Below are 17,264 nucleotides of genomic sequence, written 5' to 3'. Positions count from 1 at the left end.
TACCCAGCACCTATTCAAGATGGAGTGACTCTGGTTCAAGTGCCTCTGACGGTTCTATTGTTTGTGCCCATTAACCATCTCCACCTCCCCCTCATCTCGACTACCCACTCACCCTCTAGTAACCATCCTTCTGCTCGCTCTCTCCATGGGTTTGATTGCTTTGGTTTTTTGGTGGTGGTTTTTTTTTTTTTTATCTTTTTTGTTGCCCCCACAGGGTTGACCCCTTCCAAAATGTCAATTTGCTTTAATTTTTAGGTCCCACAAATAAGTGAGAACATGTGTGATGTTTGTTTTTCTGTGCCTGGCTTATTTTACTTAATAGAAGGACCTCCAGCTCCATCCATGTTGCAAATGACTGGATGTCATTCTTTTTTATGGCTGAATAGTACTCCATTATGTGTATGCACCACGTTTGTTTTATCCAGTCATCCGTTATGGACCCTTAGATTACTTCCAAATCCTGGTTGTTATGAACAGAGCTGCCACCGACATGGGAGTGCAGGTCTCTCTGTGACAGGCTGATTATGTGGGTAGATGCCCAGCAGGGGCTGCTGGATCGTATGGTAGCTCTATTGGATTTTTGAGGAGCTTCCAGTCTGTCCTTAGTGGTTGTACTAATTTACATCCCACTGTGAACCCACACAATTTGGGACAGGTCTCAGTTAAATGAGAAAGTTTATTTTGCCAAGTTGAGGACATGGACCCATGACACAGCCTCAGGAGGTCCGGGTGACGGGGGCCCAGGGTGGTCAGAGCACAGCTTGGTTTTATACATTTTAAGGAAACATGAGACATCAATCAACTTAAGTAAAATGGGCCAGCATGGTGGCGCATGCCTATGATCCCAGCACTTTGGGAGGCCGAGGCGGGTGGATCACTTGAGGTCAGGAGTTCGAAACCAGCCTGGGCAACATGGTGAAACCCCATCTCTAATAAAAATACAAAACTTAACTGGGTGTAGTGGTGCATGCCTGTAGTCCCAGCTACTTGAAAGGCTGAGTGAGGCATGAGAATCTTTTGAACCTGGGAGGCAGAGGCTGCAGTGAGCCGAAAGCAAGGTACTGCGCTCCAGCCTGGGTGACAGAGTAAGACCCTGTCTCAAGAAAAAGTGAAATGAACATTGGTTCTGTCCAGAAAGGCGGGACAACTCAAAGGAAAAGCAGGCAGGGGGCTTCCAGGTCATAGGAAGAAAAGAGACTAATAGATGGAATCGATCCAAGATGGCCGACCACTAACAGCTCAGGATTGTAGCTCCCAGTGAAGCCCAGAGGACGAGACGACGCCACACTTTTAGACGAATTTTCATCACTCACCGATCAGCCGATTCCCAGTGGAGGAGCCCCACGGGTCGCCAGCGCAACTCTTGTGGCCGCCGCAGCGGTTTTGCCGGCGTCTCGGCGCAGCAGCTCTTCATGCAGAGCCAACGGGACTGCTTCCCCTACTGACCGGAGTTTGGAGCTCCGGGAAGTCAGAGCCGCTTGTTGCGGACTCAAGAGGGAAGCCAGACCAGAGATTCCCGGGCAGAAGAATCTCTGCCATTTTAGGCTGCCACAGTGGGTTGCTTGGATCCCAGCACTGGGAATCAATAAGTTGGACGTTGACTTAGAAACCTAATTAGAAAGGCGGTTCATCTACAATGAAGGGAAAAAGCCTAAGAAGGCCGAGTATACACAAAATCAGAACCCATCAGTAACAGAACAAGCCCTGATGGAAAAGGACTCATCAGTAACGGAGCAAGCCCTGATGGAAAAGGACTGTGTTCCATTATCTGAAGTAGGCTTTAAAAGGTGGATGATAAGAAACTTCTGGGAGTTAAAGGAACTTGTTCTAACCCAATGTAAAGAAACTAAGAACTTGGAAAAAAGGTTCGATGAAATGTTGAAAAGAATAGACAATATAGAGAGGAATACAAATGAACTTATGGAGTTGAAAAATACAACACGAGAACTTAGTGAAATATGTACAAGCTTAAACAGCCGAATGGATCAAGCAGAAGAAAGGGTATCAGAGGTCAAAGATCAACTTAATGAAACAAAACGACAAGACAAGAATAGAGAAAAAAGGATAAAAAGGAATGAGCAAAGTCTCCAAGCAATATGGGACTATGTGAAAAGACCTAATATACGCTTGATTGGTGTACCTGAATGTGACGGAGAGAATGAATTCAAGCTGGAAAATACTCTCCAGGACATTATCCAGGAAAATTTTCCTAATTTAGCAAAGCAGGACACTATTCAACCCCAGGCAATACAGAGAACACCACAAAGATATTCCTCAAGAAGACCAACCCCAAGGCACATAATCGTTAGATTCACCAAGATCGAAATGAAGGAGAAAATATTAAGGGCAGCCAGAGAGAAAGATCAGGTTACCCATAAAGGTAAGCCTATTAGGCTTACAGCAGATCTCTCAACGGAAACCCTACAAGCTAGGAGAGAGTGGGGGCCAATATTCAATATACTTAATCAACAGAACTTTCAGCCCAGAATTTCATACCCTGCCAATTTAAGCTTTACATTTGAAGGAAAAATAAAATCTTTTAGGAACAAGCAAGTACTCAGAGATTTTATTACCACCAGGCCTGCTTTACAAGAACTTCTAAAAGAAGCATTATACACAGAAAGGAACAACCAGTATGACCCTTTCTAAAAATACACCAAAAAGTAAAGAGCATTAACGTAAAGAAGAATTTTTATCAACGAAAGGACAAAATAGCCAGTTAATATCAAATGGCAGCAATCCTAAATTTAAATCGACCAAATCTCCCAATCAAAAGATACAGACAAAATCTAACTGTATATCCAAAGATATATATAGACTCAAAATAAAGGGTTGGAAAAAAAAAACGTACCAACCAAATGGAGAGCAAAAATAAATAAATAAAAAGCAGGAGTTGCAATTTTCACATTTGACAAAATAGATTTCAAAGCTACAAGGATACAAGGGTAAAAGGATTAATGTAATAATAAGAGATCTTAACACCCAGATACATAAGACCCATAATGAGATTTAGATTTAACGAGACAGAAAATTGATAACGATATCCGGGACTGGAACTAAGATCCAGAACAAATAAACACAATAGAGCTCTCCATTTTAAACACACAAAATATACATTATCCACAAAATCTAACGATATATCTAAAGATATACAAAGACTCAAGGGGATGGAAAAAAACTCACCAACCAAATGGAGAGCAAAAATAAATAAATAAAAAGCAGGAGTTGCAATTCTCACACTTAATAAAATAGATTTCAAAGCTACAAGGATGCAAGGGTAAAAGGATTAATGCAACAATAAGAGATCTTAACACCCAGATACATAAGACACATAATGAGATTTAGATTCAACGAGACAACAAATTGATAACGATATCCAGGACTTGAACTCAGAGCCAGAACAAATAAACACAATAGAGGTCTCCATTTTAAACACATAAAATATGCATTAACCACTTTAAAACACTCAAAATATTGATTGGCCATTATTGAAACCCATTTTAGGAATGAAGTAATATTCCTTTTTCCCTCTTTTTCTTTTTTTCCCCTTCTTTTTCTCTTTTTCCCTCAAAAAAAAAAAAAAAAAAAAAAAGAAAAGAGACTAATAGTTGGATTCTTGTGAGTTTCTGATGAGCCTCTCCTAAAGAAGCAATCAGATCTGCATTTATCTGAGTGAGGGAGGGTGGCTGAATGGAACGGGAGGTGGGTTTGCTCTGAGCAGTTGCCAGTTTGACTTTTCCCTTAGCTTAGTGAATTTGGGGGCCTAAGATACTTTCCTTTCGCACCACCAACAGCGCATGGGGGTTCCCTTTTCTGCACATCCTCACCAGCATTTGTTATTGTCTGTCTTTTGCATAAAAGCCATTTTAACTGGGGTGAGGTAGCATCTCACTGTAGTTTTGATTTGCATTTCTCTGATAAGTGATGTCAAATACCTTTTCATATGACTCTTTGTGTTGAATACCTTTCCATATGCCTGTTTGCCATTTGTATGTCTTTGGGGAAATGTCTATTCAAATCTCTTGCCACCCCCCACTTTTTTTTTTTTTGAGATGGAGTTTCGCTTTTGTTGCCCAGGCTGGAGTGCGATGGCGTGATCTCGGCTCTACAACCTCTGCCTCCCAGGTTCAAGTGATTCTCCTGCCTCAGCCTCCCAAGTAGCAGGGATTACAGGCATGTGCCACCACGCCAGGCTAATTTTGTATTTTTAGTAGAAATGGGGTTTATTCATGTTGGCCAGGCTGGTCTCGAACTCCTGATCTCAGGTGATCCACCCTCCTCGGCCTCCCATAGAGCTGGGATTCCAGGCATGAGCCACCTTGCCCGGCCTTTTTGCCTATTTTTAATTGAATTACTAAAATTTTTTCCTATAGACTTGTTTGAGCTCCTTATATATTCTGATTATTAATCTCGTTAAATGGCAGTTTTCTTAGTTTTTTGCCATCATGGTTTTGGAAAAATCAGGGACGAATCTCAGAACACCTTGTCATTTTTCCTGCATGGATTTCTCGTCTTGATCTACTGTTTCTCTGGAATCATTCAGCTTGCTAATCATTCAGCTTGCTAAACCCAGTGGTTTTCTTTAAAAATAATATTGGTGGCTCATGCCTGTAATCCCAGCACTTTGGGAGGCCGAGGTGGGCAGATCACCTGAGGTTGGGAGTTTGAGACTAGCCTGGCTAATATGGTGAAACTTTGTATCTACTAAAAATACAAAAAATTAGCTGGGTGTGGTGGCATGTGCCTGTAGTCCCAGTTACTTTGGAGGCTGAGGCAGGAGAATCGGTAGAACCCAGGAGGTGAGGTTTGCAGTGAGCCAAGGTCACACCACTGCACTCCAGCCTGGGTGACAGCGAGACTTTGTCTCAAAAAAGAAAAAAAGAAAAAAAAAATTGCCAGGCTTGGTGGTGTACACCTGTATTCCCAGCTACCTGGGAAGCTGAGGCAGAAGAATCACTTGAACCCGGGAGGCAGTGGTTGCAGTGAGCTGAGATCATGCCATTGCATTCCCGCCTGGGCAACAGCATGAGACTGTCTCAAAAATTAATAGGAATAATAATAATGGGAAGAGAGTTGGGGGAGGGCTGAAAAATTACTTTTTGGGCCGTGCTTACTACCTGGGTGATGAGATCAATTTTACGTGAAACCTCAGCATCACACAGTATACCCGTGGAACAATCCTGCACATGCACCCCTGAATCTAAAATAAAAGTTGAAATAAAAATGACAACAATATTGGGAGGCTGAGCTGGGAGGATTGCTTGAGCCCAGGAGTTTGAGGCTGCAGGGAGCTCTGCACTCCGGCCTGGGCAGTCTCCCATTGGATTAAGACCCTGTCTCAAACAAAATAATAATAGTAAGAATATAACAATAATAATAGTAAAACAGTAGCCTCAGCATCTGGGTTCCAGGAGGGCTGGGAGCTGCTCCTCAGGGACCTCCTGCTGACCTGGCTCCCTGGGGGCACAGCCTTCATCCTCCCCAAGGCGGAGGTATGCGTCCGGAACCACGTCCAGCCCTACATCCCGTCCATCTTGGAGGCCCTGATGGTGCCCACCAGCCAGGGCTTCACTGAAGTGCGCGACGTCTTCTTCAAGGAGGTCACGGACATGAACCTGAACGTCATCAACGAGGGTGGCATTGACAAGCTGGGCGAGGTGAGGCTGGCACCGCCCCTGGGAGGGGGTCTCCTGAGTGTGGGTCTGGTCTGTCCCTGAGGGCCCTGACTGTGACTCAGGGCAGCCGTTCCCCTCCAGGCTGTCCCTGTAGACAGGGAGGGGCTGCTGGGGACTAGGGGCCTGCAGTTAGAGGAAAGAGGGAACACCAACTCCCTGCCATCACCCTTTATAAACCGAGTGGTGAGAAAATAGAATTCAACAGAGAAGAGAAGGGAGGAGGGAAAGGAGGAGGGAAGGAGAGGAGGGGAGAGGGATGGAAGGGCTTCAGGCGGAGTGACGAGATGGACAACGCAGAATTCACAAGTCACACGCCCTCCAAACAGAGACAGCCATCACCCCGCCTTGACCTCAGTTACCTGGCTCTCGGGGTGGACGTCCTTCCACAGTCCCCTTCTTGGGGTGGCAGCCCAGAGCCCACGTCGCTCCCAGATTAAATTTATCCTGTATCTTGGTTTCCTCCTCTATACTCTGAAATGGGGGGTCCACAGTCCATAATAATCACAGAATCTGAGACCTAGAGAGGACCTTGGAGAGCATGAAAGCTAACTCCCAATTCTGAAGCTGAGGAAACCGAGGCTCAGAGAGGGTAAATGGCTTGGCCAAGGTCACCCAGCAGCCCAGGAGGGAGGAGGTGCTTCTCCCAGCACCCAGGCTGACCCTCCACAATGCTGTGCCTCTGGACCATTCCCCCCGTGCCCTCCGAGCCTCATCCTTCTGTCCTGGGCTCTCCTGGGTTTACCTTTGTGGCCACCAGCACCAGGTGGTCATCCTGGCAGCAGACGCCAGCCCCTGGGCCTGGACTTCGAAGACCCAGGTAAAATGTGTGTGTGGGGGCCGCCTGGCCATGGGGTGGCCCTGCTCAGTCCCCATGTCCCACCCCTGCAGTACATGGAGAAGCTGTCCCGGCTGGCATTCCACCCCCTGAAGATGCACAGCTGCTATGAGAAGATGGAGTTGCTGCGGCTGGACGGGCTGCAGCAGCGGTTTGATGTGTCCAGCACGTCGGTGTTCAAGCAGCGAGCCCAGATCCACATGCGGGAGGTAGACCCAAGACTGCCACCCCCGCCCACACTCTACCCACTGCCCTCCACAGGCCCCCTTACCCGGGGGGGGGGTCCCCTCTGCTCTATCCCTGCCATGCTGTAGCCACGCTTGCCAGGCAGGCACTCTCCTCCTCTGCTCAGAACATCTGTGCCTCTGCCCACCTGGCTAATTCTGACTCATTTCCCAGATCTCAGCTTAGAGACCCCTTCCTCCGGGAAGCTCTCCTTGCTCCCCCTAGCCACTTTCCCATGTTTCCTGTGGCCTTGAGGCTGGGACTGGCTCTGGCGTACAGTGCTGTGAGTGAGCGAATGAGTGAGGGGGCACAGACCGCTCACTAGGCTGCCCTGGCAGGCCTTGGGGTTTGAGGCTGGCTGAGGGTGAGGACCCCCTCAGCAGCATCCAGGAAGGGGCTGTGGTCTCCCTGGGGACTTCACGTGTCTGTGGTGTGCCCCGCAGCAAATGGACAATGCTGTGTATACTTTCGAGACCCTCCTGCACCAGGAGCTGGGGAAGGGGCCCACCAAGGAGGAGCTGTGCAAGTCCATCCAGCGGGTCCTGGAGCGGGTGCTGAAGGTGAGCGACCCCATGCCTTGTCCTGGACCGTCCTAGGCAGGGCCGAGCCCTGAGCCCCATCCTCGGCCTCCACCAGGACTGCTGTCCCTGCAAGGAGGCATCATGGTCCTCTCATGTGTATGAGGACTTGGAGGCTTGGGTCAGACCACTGGCCTCGTCCTAACCTCAGGGCCAGTGGAGCTCATGACTGGCAGGCCCCTGACCCCCTTGTTTCCTGCAGAAATATGACTATGACAGCAGCACCGTGCGGAAGAGGTTCTTCCGGGAGGCGCTGCTGCAGGTCAGCATCCCGTTCCTGCTCAAGAAGCTGGCCCCGACCTGCAAGTCGGTGAGTGGCCCCCACCCGCTCCAGCCGTGTGGGCCCCAGAATGGGGGTGGAGCATACAGACCTCCCTTTACCCCTGGCCCTGACCTCTCATCTCTGCCACCCACCCGGGCAGGAGCTGCCCCGGTTCCAGGAGCTGATCTTCGAGGACTTTGCCAGGTTCATTCTGGTGGAGAACACGTACGAGGAGGTGGTGCTGCAGACTGTCATGAAGGACATCCTGCAGGGTGGGTGCCGTCCAGGGCGGGATTGTGGCCGGGAGGATGCTGGGGGCAGCTGAGGGGGTCAGCTAAGGCACAAAGAAAAGCCCAGACTTACACCTGGGGGCTGGGTGAAGCCCACTGTTTGCTGTGTGGCCCCAGGAGTGGCCTTAGCCTTGCATCTCTGTGCCTTAGTTTCTTCTCCAGTCCTTGTCTTTGCTGGGAGGGTCAGATGAGTGATGAGATGACACGTGCTCAGCAGGCTGGACCTGGAGTTAGCATCACAGCCTTGCTGCTTTCAGCAATGAGTCCTGGAATGAGTCACATCCACAGACACCCAGGGCGGGATGAGACCAGTCTCCTTTAAGCAGAGTCCAGCACAGGGCAGCTGTGGGATCAGTGCTGTGTCCTGACTCTCCCACTGTGGCCCTGCAGCTGTGAAGGAGGCTGCGGTGCAGAGGAAGCACAACCTGTACCGGGACAGCATCGTCATGCACAACAGCGACCCCAACCTGCACCTGCTGGCCGAGGGTGCCCCCATCGACTGGAGTGAGGAGTACAGCAGCAGCCGTGGGGGCGGAAGTCCCAGCCCCAGCCCCCCAGAGGCAGCCACCCTCTCGGAAAAGCGACGGCGCGCCAAGCAGGTGGTCTCCGTGGTCCAGGATGAGGAGGCAGGGATGCCCTTCGAGGCTGGCCCTGAGTCACCATCACCCACATCCCCGGACAGTGTCACTGAGATCCGAGGCCTGCTGGCCCAAGGTCTGCGGGCTGAGAGTCCCCCGCCGGCCAGCCTTCTGCCGAACGGGGCCCCTGCCAGGGAGAGTCCCCAGCCCGAGGCCACCCCCGAGGCCTCCTCACCGCCTGACTCACCCCTCCAGCATGTCTTGCCTGGAAAGGCTGTGGACTTTGGGCCCCCCAAGCCCAGTGACCAGGAGACAGGAGAGCAGGTATCCAGCCCCAGCAGCCACCCTGCCCTCCACACCACCACCGAGGACAGTGCAGGGCTGCAGACTGAGTTCTAGGCCCGTGGGTCCTAGCCTGCTGCACACAGCACAGGCTGCTCCCTTCAGGGCCCAGGCAGGTTTGGCTCTGGGGAGGTCACCCTGGTCTGCCTTGTGGGTGGAGGCGGGACAGGGCAATGTGGCACCCCCAGGGGTTGGGAGGAGTGGACCTGCCTGAGTCACTTTATTGGGTTCAGCCACACTTTATTGCTCCCTGTTTTCTATGGGATGATCTCAAACGCAGGGGCTGGTTTTGGGGTTTTCCTGCTTGTGCCGAGGGCTGGACAATGCTGGGGGGCTGGAAAGCCCCTCCTTTTCTGTCCTTCTGTGGCCTCTCTCCCCTCATGGGTGCTGCTAACCTTCCTGGAGAGAGGGAGGTGGAAGCTGGTGTGAAAAGCCAGTGGGTTCCTGCCCACTCACCCAGGGGCTGGCTGGGCTAGGATGGGGAGCGGGGAGTGCTGTGGCCCCTGGCCCTGCTCCTTCCAAAGTTAGGGGTGGACCCAGCCTCACTTTCCCCACCATTCTGGAGGGAAGGGGAAGGAGGGGGGTCTTCAGGCTGGGGGTGCTGGGGGGAGGGATGGGATTTAGGGGGTGCCTTGCAGGATGGGTGGAATGAGAAAGGCCCAGAACGTGCAGGTGTGAGGAGGGGAAGTGTCCTGAGGGAAGGAGGGGTCCCCAGGGATGCTAGGAGTGAGTGAATGAGGCTGAGATGGCTGTGAGTGTTGGGGGGAGCCTCAGGCTTTGTGGGCCTGTGCACCCCCTCCTCCGGCCCCAGCCTGCCTCACAGGTGTCCCCAAAATCTAGGCCTCTCTTTGGATGTCCTTGTCACTCTGGGTCTGGCTGTTGTCCCTGCTCAGCTTCTTGTTCCTGGGACAAGGGTCAAGCCAGGATGGCCCTGGCCTGGCAACCCCCACCCCAGAGCCCCTCAGATCTCCTCCCCTGCTTCTTTACAGGGGGGCAGGGAAGAAATGGGCTCCTTCAGGGTCCTGAAGTGGGGGTCTCCTCCCAGCCCTGCATCCTCCGTGCCCTAGACCTGCTCCCCAGAGGAGGGGTCTTGACCCACAGTGGTGCCTGGCACTCAGGGACCCCCCCAGCTCCCCCAGCCCTGGTCTCCAGCGCATCTCTCCCCTCTCATACTGAAGATCTGTGCCTCTAGTGCCTTTTGGGGGGTTCCCATCATCCTCCCGATATTGTATTGAAAATATGCACACTGTTCATGCTTCTACTAATCAATAAACGCTTTATTTAAAGCCAGTTGCCTTGAGTGGTGCTGCGGGGGTAGAGGCAGCCTTGGGCAATGATGAGGCTGACAGGGTCGGTGGCAGGCAGCAGCTTCAAGGCCATTCAGGACCCTGGGGTGCTCATAGTGGGGTGGGCCCAGGATCGGGCTGGATCCAAACAGCCAGCTCCTTCAACACGCCCGATCACACACTAGTGTTTGCCAAGCGCTCAGTGTGGGCCAAATGCAGTGTGTGTGGAAACAGGAGCCTCGAGGCGGCTCTAGAAAGTGGTCACTGCTGTCACCATTTCACCAATGTGTAAACTGAGGCCTAGGAGGATGGGGAACCTGGGCCAAGCTTACGGGGCACTGGAACACCCCTGCAGCTGTTGGGGGTAGGTTGCCCAACCTATGGGTAAAAGCATGTCCTTATTGGGTGGGGTGGCAGCCAGTCACCTTGGGGAACGTTGGCTTCCCTGGTGCCCGCTTCTCTGTGGCATCCTATGACTTGGGCCTGAGCCTCCCTCAGTCAACAAGGGCCGAGATACAAGACAGGACTGCGTGGGCCTCAGCGGGGTAATGTATGGAACACAGGGATGCGGCTGTGGCTTGCTGTTGTCCTTGGCAGGTCACTGAGCCTCAAGCTCTTCCATGAGGCCTCCCTGGGCTGGTGAGAACAGGAGGTCTGCAAAGCACTGTGCTCCAGGAAAGCTCCACCTGCCTCGGTCCCTCCCCCTTGGCAAGTTGAACCCAGGAGGGTGTTGGGAGGAGGGGGAACTGAGGGTGCCGACATGGGAAAAGGCCACCCAGCTCCTGCCTGGGAAACAGGACTCACACAACAAAGGGTATTCACCCGCGTTCCGTGCACAGGACTGATGGTCTCAGGGAGGGGGAAACAGGCCTGGGCATAGGGACTTTTCTGCCACCCCAGAACCTGAACCCTCCTGCCTACTCCTGTGGATGTTGTACTTGGGGCAAGCACTCAGCACCCCCTGGAGGCCACTAGCTGAAACTGAGGCCCAAACACTGGCCAGGGTCACTGAGCTGGAGGTAGAGCCCAGGTGCTCTGAGCAGTCCTGCCATATGCCCAAGGTAGAGGCTCCCCTGGCTCAACACCATCTGCCAGAAAATGCATAATCGACATGCACCCCTGCAGCGAGTGCAGGTGTATATGGCTCCTAGAACTGTGCAGTGACCAACCTGCACAACTGCACAGGTTTGAGGGTGAGGAAGCTTCTGGGCCTCAAACCCTGCATCACCATGTCCCAGTTGCAAGGCCCTAGGCATTTACCCCCATCAGCCTCAGCTGCCTCATTGGGATAAGATACAGAACACACAGCCCGCCCACAGGGCTCCTCCGCTCAGAGGCACAGGCTGCAACCATCACCGGCCCTGGCTACCTCTCGGTGCTTTCCCTCTGGGCCCCAGTCTCTCCACCTCAAGATGGCTCTACCGACCTCTCCTTTCAACTGAGGGGCAGCACACTCCTGGTTCCCTCCTCAAGAATAGGTGCCCTCTGTCCTAGCCCCATCCCCAGACCTCACCCGCTCCCGTTCCCGGGCTCCCATGAGGACCCTGCAATGACTCTGGCCAGAAGCGCGCTGAAGATGGGTTTATTGATGCTCCTGCTTTGGATCAAGCCACATGGTGTGAGGAAGGACAATTGCAGAGAGCAAGAGGGCCCCAGGGTGCTAGGGAGCAGCAGAGAAGAAGGCCCAAGGGTGCTGGCACCACTGTGAGCATAGGCCTGCACTGCTTGCCTTCCCAGGATGGCCCCCCAAGGCCACAGCCTCCCTTTACCCAGCTAGGCCCTCCTGCTCACTTCCCACATGCAGAGCAGGACAGGACTGTGCATGGTCCCCAGATGAGGACCCAAGCTCCGGAAGGAGCAGAATGACCTTCAGTCAGAGAACTTGGGAGGCAGCAGATCCATGATTACGCTGGGATGCTGGCTCCCAGGGTGGTGGCGCAGCAGCCTCTCCAGCCCCAGCCCCTCCAGCCCCAGCCCCATTCAGACTGGTGGTGTCATGGATCAGGAGAGCCTCTGCCTGGCCCAGAGGCGCTTGGAGCTCAGGGTGGGGCATCCTGGGCAGTGGGGAAAGAAGGGCCCAGGGTAGGGGGGACCTTGTATGTGTGTGGCTGGCGCAAGGCTGAGCAGGAGCCTGGGGCTCGCAGTGACCGAGGCAGGGCCAGGCCCAGGTGGGCGGGCAGCACTCAGCTGCTGTGGTAGATGCGGAGGCGCTGGACAATGTCCTGGCGGCACAGCGGGCAGGTGCGCAGTGGCTGGCAGCACTGCTGGCAGCAGCAGACATGGCCACAGTTGAGGAAGATCATCTGGGCCTGGGGAGGGAGGGAGGGAGAGTGGGAGCATGTGGCTAGCCCGGCCGCGTTCCAGGAGTCCCAGGCCCCGGGTCCTTCTTTTATTTTTTTTGAGGCAGTCTTGTTCTGTCACCCAGGCAGGAGTGCAGTAGCACAATCCTGGCTCACTGCAACCTTGCCCTCCCGGGTTCAAGTGATTCTCCTGCCTCAGACTCCCAAGCAGCTGGGACTATGAGCATGAGCCACCATGCCCAGCTAATTTTTTTGTATTTTTAGTACAGATGGAGTTTCAGGCTGGTCTCAAACTACTGACCCCAAGTGATCTGGCTGCCTGGGCATCCCAAACTGTTGGGAGTACACCATGCCCGGCCCCCTTCATTATTCTTTACCATCTTTACCATAAGCACCTGACAGTGGGGCACCCAGGCATTTGAACACCACAGAAACAAAACAGGCATGGACAAAAGGGGTAACCTAGCCCTTCTGTTAGCAGTTTGCTGTCTATTTCTCTAAGTCTGTAAAAAATAAATACCTATATGCCCCAACTGTTTTTTTTCTTTGAGATGGAGTCTTGCTCTGTCACACAGGCTACAGTGCAATGGCCTGATCTCAGCTCACTGCAACCTCTGCCTCCCAAGTAGCTGGGACTACAGGCACATGCCACCCTACCCAGCTAGTTTTTTGTATATTTAGTAGAGACGAGGTTTCACCGTGTTAAAAAACCAGGATGGTCTCCATCTCCTGACCTCATGATCTGCCCACCTCTGCCTCCCAAAGTGTTGGGACTGCAGGCATGAGCCACCATACATGGCCCCTATTTCTTAAATAAAATGGGATTATATTTGGGCCCTCCGGACAAGGGACCCAGGTCTATTCAGCCAGCCCCTGCTGGCGGGTGTGCACAGTGCTCAGGCTTCTTTCTTGCTGATGCACTTGCCCAGGCCCTGAACTCCTCAGTCTAAAAATGATCCCAACCTGGAGCAGCAGCCATTGACTCAGAACCCCACTTTGCCTTAGCATCTCCTGCTTTCAGGAACTGATCTGAGCCCTGCTCAAAGCTGTCTGGAATGCCAGGGGCCCCAGAACAGGGATTAGATTTGGAACCAACAGGTCCATCCATATCATGGCATGACCCAGTCAATTGGAGACCCTGGAATCATCAAACTGCAAACAGGGCTGCTTTTCTAAGTAGGATCCCTCAGTGGAGGCAGAGGACGATTTGTATTTCATTTACTGCTCTGTGTAATTTCTACAATCAGTGTTAACTCTGCAATAATTTTTCAAAAAAAATTTTTTTAGAGTCTCACCCAGGCTGGAGTGCAGTGGCAGGATCTTGACTCACTGCAACCTCCACCTGCCAGATTCAAGCAATTCTCTCCTGCCTCAGCCTCCCAAGTAGCTGGGACTACAGGCACCCACACCACACCTGGCTGATTTTTATATTTTTAGTGCAGATGGGGTTTTACCATGTTGACCAGGCTGGCCTCCAACTCCTGACCTCAGGTGATCCACCTGCCTTGGCCTCCCAAAGTGCTGGGATTACAGGCTCGAGCCACCGCACCTGGCCAAAAGATTTTTTGAAAGCCTCTGCAGGGTACATCATGTTGTTGATATTTCACAATTTGGAAGATTTTTTTCCTGTGTATTTATTAAGTAGGAACAAAAAGAAAAAGGTCTGGAAAATGATGTGAGCACGGCTCATATTTGGGTTGTGGGATGGGGGGTCATTTCTATTTCCTGCATTCTTTGCTTTTCTGTGTTTTCCAAATTTTCTAGATGAACACAATATACTTAGATAACTGGAGGAAGCATATTCGGAGGCAACCCCTGTGCCTGGAGAGTTTGCTGACGCAGCCACGGGCACGGCAGGCGCAGTGGGGAGACCCAGACTTACCTCCTGTTCCAGGCACACCACACACTCTGAGGCCTGCACCTCCAGCTCTGCAGGGGGAGCCGATGGCCTCATGGACTCTGGAGGCTCCTGGGGGGCTGTGGGGGTGAGGAACTCACCCACTGGTGGTTTCAGCTCTGTGGAGACCAGAGAGACAGACTGAGCCAGGGTCAACCAGGATGACCCCAACCCCTAGGGGCTCCTCGTGGCCCAGCCTATCCCCATAGTGAGTGAGCTGGAGGGTGGAGGAGCCTCTGCACTCAGATCTGGGGAAGTGCTCTCCTTGCCACACATTCTCTTCTCTGAGCCTCATTTCCCATCTGTAGAATGGGAGTGCAGTCTCTCTTTGCAGGGATGGCTGCAGAGCTTGTTAACTGGGTCCTCTAATCTCTAATGTCCCCAGGACCCTTCACAGCCACCCTGCAAGAAGGGCTCGGCACTTTCAGAGATGAGGCATTTGAGGCTCAGATTCGGGGAGTCACTGGCCCAGGGCCATGGGGCCATCTGGTGGTGCAGCTGCAGTACTGGAGCCCTGGGGCAGAAGCTCTCAGCTCCTGAGTAGCTGGGGCTAGTTTTTTGATTTTTTTTTTTGTTGTTTTTGAAACAATCTCACTCTTCCCCAGGCTGGAGTGCAGAGGCACAATCATGGCTCACTGCAGCCTTGACCTCCCAAGCTCAAGTGATCCTCCTACGTTTGCCTCCCAAGTAGCTGGAACTAGGAAGCTCACCACCAGGCCCAGCTAATTTGATTTTACTTTGTGTAGAGAAGGGGTCTATGTTGCCCAGCTGGTCTCAAACTAGGCTCAAGTGATCCTCCCGCCTGGGCCTCCGCAAGTGCTGGGACTACAGTCATGAGCCACTGGAGATCTATCTATACTTAGATACCTGAAGAAAACACGTTCAGAGGCAACCCCTCTTTATTTGTTTTGGCTTTTTTAAAATTTTAAACAGTTTCACTTTGTCATCTAGGCTGGAGTGCTGGGGCGTGGTCTTGGCTCACTGTAACTTCCACCTCCCAGGTTCAAGCAATTCTCCTGCCTCAGACTCCTGAGTGCTGGGAATACAGGTGCTGCCACCACACCCAGCTAATTTTTGTATTTTTAGTAGAGGTGGGGTTTCACCACATTGACTAGGCTTATCTTAAACTCCTGACCTCAGGTGATTCACCCACCTCAGCCTCCCGGAGTGCTGGGATTACAGGTGTGAGCCATCGCGCCCGACCCCAACCTCTAGATTTGATATAAAGTATACCGATTTCTGGGAGTAATAAGAATTGTCAGGAAATTGAGGGTTTCCCATGTCTTCTAGAACTGAGGCTGGATCCCACCCCAGCCCCTTCCCCTGCCAACTGGTGCAAGCGGGAAGCCCTGAGCAGCCGAGGCATCTGCTCTATGCACATGGCCACAGATCCTTGTGGCCGATCAGCTGTGGAGAGGAAGACCTGCTTACGAGCTCTAGGATGACCCAAACACTGAGAAGCAGTTAGTCCTGAGGACCACTGGGCTCAGAGGCACTGCACCCTGCTCCCGTGAGGGGCACCTGTTTGTGACTCCTGCTCATTGAGGCTTGTCTGCTGGGGTAACCCCAGCTCCTGATGGCAAACTCTTCCTGATTTCCAGTCTGAGAGCTGAAGGGTCGGGAACATCCAGAAGGGGCCTATGCTGCACACGACTTGATATCAAAAAACTAAGTTTAGTGACTTTGGGGGGATTGAGTTAATGTCCCTGGAGTAAAGTGGCTGCAGAACTGGTGTCTGAAGCTTTCATGGGCTGCAGTCCGCCCAGCCCCCTGGAGCCCCAGGCCTCCCCGCTGAGGTCCAGTCCAGGAACTCCACCTTCGCCCCGGCTGCTTCCCCTCTTCCTTGGCTCTGGCTAAAAATGCCCTGCTCACGGCCAGCCAGGCTGCACAAGCTTGCCCTCTCCTTCACCCCTGCTCTGGACCCTCAGCTCTTCCCCAGGGAGGCAGTCAAGCCCAGTGGTTCCACCACGTGCCAGCAGTGGGACCTGATAGGGGACATGCTAACCTGTCTCCGCCTCAGTTTCCTTATCTTGAACATGAGGACTACAACAGTGCCCCCCATGGGGTTGATTTGGAGGTTCCCCAACGTGGTTCCCGCACGGCTGTGGGCAGGTGCCAGGCTACCCGGTCATGCTCAGCACACAGCAGACCCCAGACCCCACACCTGCCCCTTTTCTCCATGGCCCTCATGACCTGCCTTCACTCCTTCCCAGCCTGTTGTGGACATCTCTCCACGCCCACAGGCACCCCCTCAGGCCCAGCACTGGGCATACAGCAGGCCCTGGGCACGGGTTGTTTCTCCCTCTAGTCCAAAGTCCCTCAGTATGTGGACCCCAGTGTCGGTAGGGTGGGCTGAGGGAAGGAGGGACAGGGTCCCTCGGTGTGTAGACCCCAGCGTGTGTAGGTGGGCTGAGGGAAGGAGGGACAGGGAGCTGGGAGGGCCCTCCACTGCTACTTGGAGGTCTCTCTGTTCCCCCACTTTGGTGGCCCATTTTTCCCATCTGTAAAACGGGCTCACTAATCCCTAAGCCTGGTCCTTGGGAGGGAACCTTACCGGCGGGCAGAGGCTAGAAGCAGCCCTCAGGACTTATCCTGAATGTAAGCAAATGACTGTCCCCACCACAGCCACACATTCGGCTGGAGCCCTGCCCAGAGGAGGCCAGGGCTGCGCTAGTACCTGGCTGGATCCTGGCTGCATCCAGCAGTTCCTGGACCTTCCGGAGGATCTCGTGCTGCAGGCCAGCTTCTGATACGCCCAGCTGTGACAGTTCAGGGAGGAGCAGACTGTGGGCTGGGGGGAGCCTGATAAATGATACGAGCCACCTGGCGCAGGCCCAGTCCACAGAAGCACCAGCACCTTCGCTGGAAATGTGGGAGCCGTCCAGGGCCTGGCGGGGCCCAGGGTCAGGATGGGGCAGTGCGGCACCATCACTGTGGGGGCAACCTCCTCAGGCCTCAGCCCCACAATCAGTGTGGTGGGGGTGGGAAGAAAACCG

At 53.1% G+C, this 17,264-nt stretch overlaps 2 protein-coding genes across 20 annotated transcripts in view; one reads left to right on the top strand and one right to left on the bottom strand.

Annotated features, from left to right (window-relative positions):
* NIBAN2 (niban apoptosis regulator 2) overlaps window positions 1–10,071 on the top strand; it is a 106,208-nt gene extending 96,137 nt beyond the window's left edge. For all 4 annotated transcript variants that reach the window (XM_078327554.1, XM_078327552.1, XM_035258164.3 and 1 more), the window contains exons 9-14: window positions 5,470–5,657; window positions 6,564–6,719; window positions 7,179–7,295; window positions 7,516–7,623; window positions 7,736–7,847; window positions 8,256–10,071. In XM_078327554.1, the coding sequence (XP_078183680.1) occupies window positions 5,470–5,657; window positions 6,564–6,719; window positions 7,179–7,295; window positions 7,516–7,623; window positions 7,736–7,847; window positions 8,256–8,842 (1,268 nt within the window). In that variant the 3' untranslated portion in view covers window positions 8,843–10,071. The remainder of the gene's footprint in view (window positions 1–5,469; window positions 5,658–6,563; window positions 6,720–7,178; window positions 7,296–7,515; window positions 7,624–7,735; window positions 7,848–8,255) is intronic.
* A 1,566-nt stretch (window positions 10,072–11,637) lies between these two features.
* LRSAM1 (leucine rich repeat and sterile alpha motif containing 1) overlaps window positions 11,638–17,264 on the bottom strand; it is a 46,988-nt gene continuing 41,361 nt past the window's right edge. For all 16 annotated transcript variants that reach the window (XM_035258173.3, XM_035258197.3, XM_035258184.3 and 13 more), the window contains 3 exons: window positions 16,946–17,027; window positions 14,254–14,387; window positions 11,638–12,380 (listed from right to left, as the gene is read on the bottom strand). In XM_035258173.3, coding sequence (XP_035114064.1) covers window positions 12,255–12,380; window positions 14,254–14,387; window positions 16,946–17,027 — 342 coding nt within the window. In that variant the 3' untranslated portion in view covers window positions 11,638–12,254. The remainder of the gene's footprint in view (window positions 12,381–14,253; window positions 14,388–16,945; window positions 17,028–17,264) is intronic.

Source organism: Callithrix jacchus, chromosome 1, assembly GCF_049354715.1.
Source record: "Callithrix jacchus isolate 240 chromosome 1, calJac240_pri, whole genome shotgun sequence".
In the NCBI taxonomy this organism is placed as follows: Eukaryota; Metazoa; Chordata; class Mammalia; order Primates; family Cebidae; genus Callithrix; species Callithrix jacchus.
The sequence above is the reverse complement of the archived record's forward strand: the minus strand, read 5'-3'. Positions and strand labels throughout refer to the sequence as shown.